This window comes from Danio aesculapii, chromosome 21 (assembly GCF_903798145.1).
Source record: "Danio aesculapii chromosome 21, fDanAes4.1, whole genome shotgun sequence".
Lineage (NCBI taxonomy): Eukaryota > Metazoa > Chordata > Actinopteri > Cypriniformes > Danionidae > Danio > Danio aesculapii.
Window position 1 is genome coordinate 38175465 of NC_079455.1, and position 5000 is coordinate 38180464.

A 5000-nucleotide genomic window follows, 5' to 3' on the forward strand; every position below is an offset into this window, starting at 1 on the left:
TGGATAAAAAATAATACATACCTTCACACTCTGCACCTTTTCACTATATGGATTTTTTTTTGTAACGCAACGTAGGTCTTTGTATTGATTTGTTTCGGTTCTCAAAATTGAAAGTGCAACCCATAATTTGAAATGAATCACGAGTGGAAAAAAAAAAGTGTATAATATATACTTTTAATACTTATAAAACTCAGTTTGGATGAATGTCCAGCCTAAACCAGGCTAGTCAAGCTGGTTTTAGCTGTTTTTTTTCAGCAGGATGATTTAGTATATTAAGTCTTCCCATTTATCATTACTGTATAAATTAGTATTTATAAGAAATTCTTCAGTGACAAATAATGGTTGTTTGTGGCCACCTGTTGACGTAACAATTTACTACAACCGTTATTTGATGCCTCAAATATTTAAACTACATATTTTTTTGTTTACCTTACCATAAACACCAGAGTTTATATCTGAAATATAAGCTGTTATCCAAGCACCTCTGTGAAAATTAGAATTTTTATAACAGAATTAATAAAAGTAGTGGAAAAGATTAAAGACATGAAGACTTACCCATACATTGCTGAATGATTCTCATGATCTTTTAACAAGTTGCTTCTAATCTGTACAAATCGTGTATGATATTTTAATAATTGTAAAACTCAGTTTGGATCGTTAAAATATAAATGAAGAATTTACAACAAATTATTCATTGACAAATACTTAATGGTCTACTACAACCGTCATTTGAAGCCTCAAGGTTTTAAACGGTTATTTTTAGATTACCATAAACTCCAGTGTTTATATCCGAACCATAAGCTGTTATTTAAGCATCTCTGTGTTAATTTAAATGTTTGTAACATAGACTTAATAACAAAAAAACTGGTGGAAAATATTAAAGACATGAAGACTTGCACATACTTGTTTGCTGAATGATTTTCACGATGTTTTCACGAGCTGTAATATGTACAACCCGTGTATAATATATACTTTAAATACTTATAAAACTCAATTTTAATGAATGATTCGGTATACTAAGTCTTCACATGTATTATTACTGTCTAAATGAGTATTTTGTAACGAATTCTTCAGTGCCAAATACTTAAAGGTTGCTTGTTGCCACCTGTTGGCGTAATTAACTAACGTACAACCGTCATTTGAAGCCTCAAGTTTTTAAACGGTGATTATTTACATTAATCATAAACGCAAGTGTATATTTCCGAACCATAAGCTGTTATCTAAGCATCTCTGTGTTGATTTGAATGGCTAAATCATAAAATTGACTGGTAGAAAACATTAAAAACATGAAGACTTAGCCTACCCGCACTTGTTGATTGCTGAATGATTCTCACGATCTTTTAACGATTATAATCGTGCAGCTCTAATCTGTACAGTCCGCTTCAGTTGATATGATAAAATGATGAAAATATCTCCTGTGTGTGTTTGTTAGGTGGCTGTCAGGAAAACTAGACGATTAACGGCATCACTGATCACAGTCTGACCCATCAAACATGTTCATTCCTCTCAAAAACACGAGGGAAACAGTGTCGAAACTCTTTATATGGCACAGGAGCCGGTGATTATGTTGATATTGTTCATGTATTCGTGTCATTTAATTGTTGTGTAAGTTTGGGTCAGGAGAAATGTAAATGTATGTATTTATAATTCCACGTTCTTTTCGTCATGAGTTTAGCTTTTGGATAAAATTCCTTTTTTACGTCTCATTTTGTAATAAAACTGCTTAAATCTTACATTTGTCTGGGAAGTTATTTTTACTTTTAGCTTTACATAACCTTCTCCCAAGTTCCCATGTGGTTCCCGTTTGGCTTTTTTTATTTTTATTTTGGGGGTAACCAAATAAGAATGTCAAGGGAAAATTTGTTTACTCGGTTTGAAGACAGAAAAGGACATTTTCACCTAGCTCTATATTTGAATGTTGTCTAAAGCAGTGTTTCCCAACCCTGTTCCTGAAGGCACACCAACAGTACACATTTTCAACCTCTCCCTAATCAAACACACCTGAATCAGCTCATCAGGACATTAGAAGTGACTCCAAAACCTCAAGTTAATGGGTCAGATAAGGAAGACATCCAAAATATAAACTGTTGGTGTGCCTTCAGGAACAGGGTTGGTAAACACTGGTCTAAAGTGATCTACAATCATATTTGAACTAGGTTTTGAGTTTGTGAAGTGCTGTTTTCATCAATATATTTAATTTTGTGAATGTGAATAGATCATGAATTGTATTGTGCCATAAATACACTAGATATTGCATACGGACCCTAAGCATGCGTCAACAGTGCCGCCACATTTGTACAGTGCTCCCACGACAAATGTCATTCAACCACACTAGTCAAGACAGTGTGCCAATGTAAAGATGCTGGACTTTAGCGCTGTGTACGGGTGTAGTAACAAGCAAACAAAGCACAAAGGCATAACATTTCATAGGTAAGATTTCAATTTAAGCTGCGTAAAACATGCCGGAATAGTTGGCGGTTCATTCCTCCATGGTGACCCCTGATAAATAAATGACTAAGCTGAAGGAAAATGAATGAATGAAGCTGACACACAGAACAACCTTGAAGAGAAAAAAACCTGACCATTCCTTCTGGAAAAACAGACGATTTTATTGACTTTGTCCTAGATGTTCTTAACACAGGTCGCATCCAGATTCTACCACAATCAACATTTGTATATATAATCATCGTCTTATATGACTTTACAGATTTTACAATGGGCTTTAGCTCATCTGTGTGTCTGGTCACCATACAAACATATTCAACACACACACTCACACACATACACTCGTACACAAGGCTGACCCGTGAAATGTCTGACAGGTTCGACTAACGGATCTTAAAATCAGAGCGTTTAAGCGTCGCCTGTTATACATCCTTAATAGCTTTGGTGAAAATCGCACAACACCTTGTACACACACAGATACGCAGCATGTGTTTTCAGTCAGCAGGGCAAAATAAAGGGCGTAGAAAATTCTGTGACCAAATACACAAAGTAAAAAGGGTTTCAAAAATTGCATCAGTGTTTAATTCGCAGGGCCTAATTTGGACATTTCGCAATTAAAATAACCAAATCGAACATTCGCTCAAAGCGTTAATAATTCAGTCCTCTTAAATAACATACAAATTAAATTAAGGATGTTATACATTCTTAACAAATGATAAGAATCCCAACATCAAGCATTAAATAGAAGATTCAACAATGCAATGTGATCGGAAAGAATTGATACATATTTACCACCACAAGCTGCTGATAAGAGTCTGGTTTAATAAATAGGTGTTAAATAATTTGTAATTTCGAGATTTTAAATGTCATTTTATACATATATTATATATTTATTAGGTTTATTGAATCTCTTGGATAAAGTTTAATGTCTGATCTTTGAGCAATAACTATTATTATTAGCCACAATATGCAAACATGGTTCACTTCGAGAGCACAATTTAGCGCCTTTATAATATAATCTTTAATAGAAATTTACATTAGAATCTTTTCTAGGGGTTATTTATATAGCAGGTATCTCAAAATTCTGACTTTCTTACTGAGAATTCTAGATTAACTTCTCAAATTTCTGACTATTTCCCACAGAATTGTGTTTACATCTCACAATCCAGATTATTTCCTCAGAAAAAAACATTACATTTCTGATTTATTGACTGGGAAGAAAATAGTCAATAATCAATAATTTGACTGGGAAAAAATATATTCCACCAACAAACATACAATCAACTCTGATTTTTGTGTATATCCTTTAAATATCTGAATATTAATGACTGAAAACTTTGGTTAAATTGGCCACTCTTTGTAATGCGTTAGGTAATACTTATACTGTAAATATTTCTAATAGAAATAACAGGATTGGAATACATTTAAGGATCAAAATATTACTTTATATCTTAAAAAAAAGAAAAAAAGGAGTGAGCAAAGCACCGACCTGAACCCTATTGAAATGCATTTGTATCCTTAGCTCTAATCAAACAATCTTGATTACAGATCAATAATCATAGTGTTTTTCACAATATTGAACGATCACGCAGTCAGTGGCTGAGAGACACTTTGGAAACATGGCACAGGAAGAAGCCACGCTTGAGCGGTTCCTTACAAACTAACCTTCGGAGGACAACAGAAGTGAACAGAAATAATAAGAAGCGCATAATCAGATCTCTGGAGTGTACAGATCATATACTTTTATGGTCAACAAGTTTACTTTAAATCAAAAGTTATTTAAAACAAAAAAGGGAGGGGCAATTAAACAAAAGTAAACAAACACATACGTCTGTCACTGATTTTTCCCATAATGCAAGCGGGGTACCTTGATAAAAAGCGACCTACACACACAAACGAGAGTCTTGGTAGATCCGAGAAAAAGGAAGAGAAACAAGTCGAAGGCATGCATGTCGAACGCACAAATCCACAATGTTCTCAAGGCGTCGCTCCGAAAAAAAAAAAAAGCAGTCCGAGCCGAACCAACATCGGAAGAAAGCCAACAAAGAGAAAACTCCGCTCCTGTTGCTTTAACGTCCCGACGGGGGTGGGATTTTTAAAACTAGGCTAAATATCATCTGTTGTATGTACTGTAGTCAACGTGAATGCTTGTGTTTGTCTGTATGGACACGTCGGAGAAGACACGAAAAGCGCCTGCTGGTCGTGGTTGACGTCACACCACTGGGACGAAAACGCTGTGTTCTCAAGCCATCCCGTGTTGTCGGAGCGAATGAAAATTGCGCTACAGTGGAGCTCAATGGGTGGACGGGCCGTTGCTCTGGGTGGACTGGCCCGAAATCTCCAGGAATGCGGAATGCATGACGCCAAATGCCTGGTCGGAGAGCGTCGTCACGTCATCCGCTGTCAGACCCTTCGTCTCGATCTTTGGAAGGACTTTCAGAGTGATCGTTCCTGTTGGAATAAAGGGCGGAAATGGTTTTTGCTGACATTCATTAAGAATATGGTTTACTTGTTCTTAATGAATTTTACTTTCCTTTTTCCTCATCAATTCCACA

At 35.5% G+C, this 5000-nt stretch overlaps 2 protein-coding genes across 3 annotated transcripts in view; one reads left to right on the top strand and one right to left on the bottom strand.

Annotated features, from left to right (window-relative positions):
* The window catches only part of egfl7 (EGF-like-domain, multiple 7), a 32757-nt gene extending 31024 nt beyond the window's left edge, over window positions 1-1733 (top strand). For both annotated transcript variants that reach the window (XM_056446916.1, XM_056446917.1), the window contains exon 9: window positions 1433-1733. In XM_056446916.1, coding sequence (XP_056302891.1) covers window positions 1433-1452 — 20 coding nt within the window. In that variant the 3' untranslated portion in view covers window positions 1453-1733. The remainder of the gene's footprint in view (window positions 1-1432) is intronic.
* An 855-nt stretch (window positions 1734-2588) lies between these two features.
* agpat2 (1-acylglycerol-3-phosphate O-acyltransferase 2 (lysophosphatidic acid acyltransferase, beta)) overlaps window positions 2589-5000 on the bottom strand; it is a 35833-nt gene continuing 33421 nt past the window's right edge. The window contains exon 6 of the mRNA XM_056446240.1: window positions 2589-4896. Coding sequence (XP_056302215.1) covers window positions 4739-4896 — 158 coding nt within the window. The 3' untranslated portion in view covers window positions 2589-4738. The remainder of the gene's footprint in view (window positions 4897-5000) is intronic.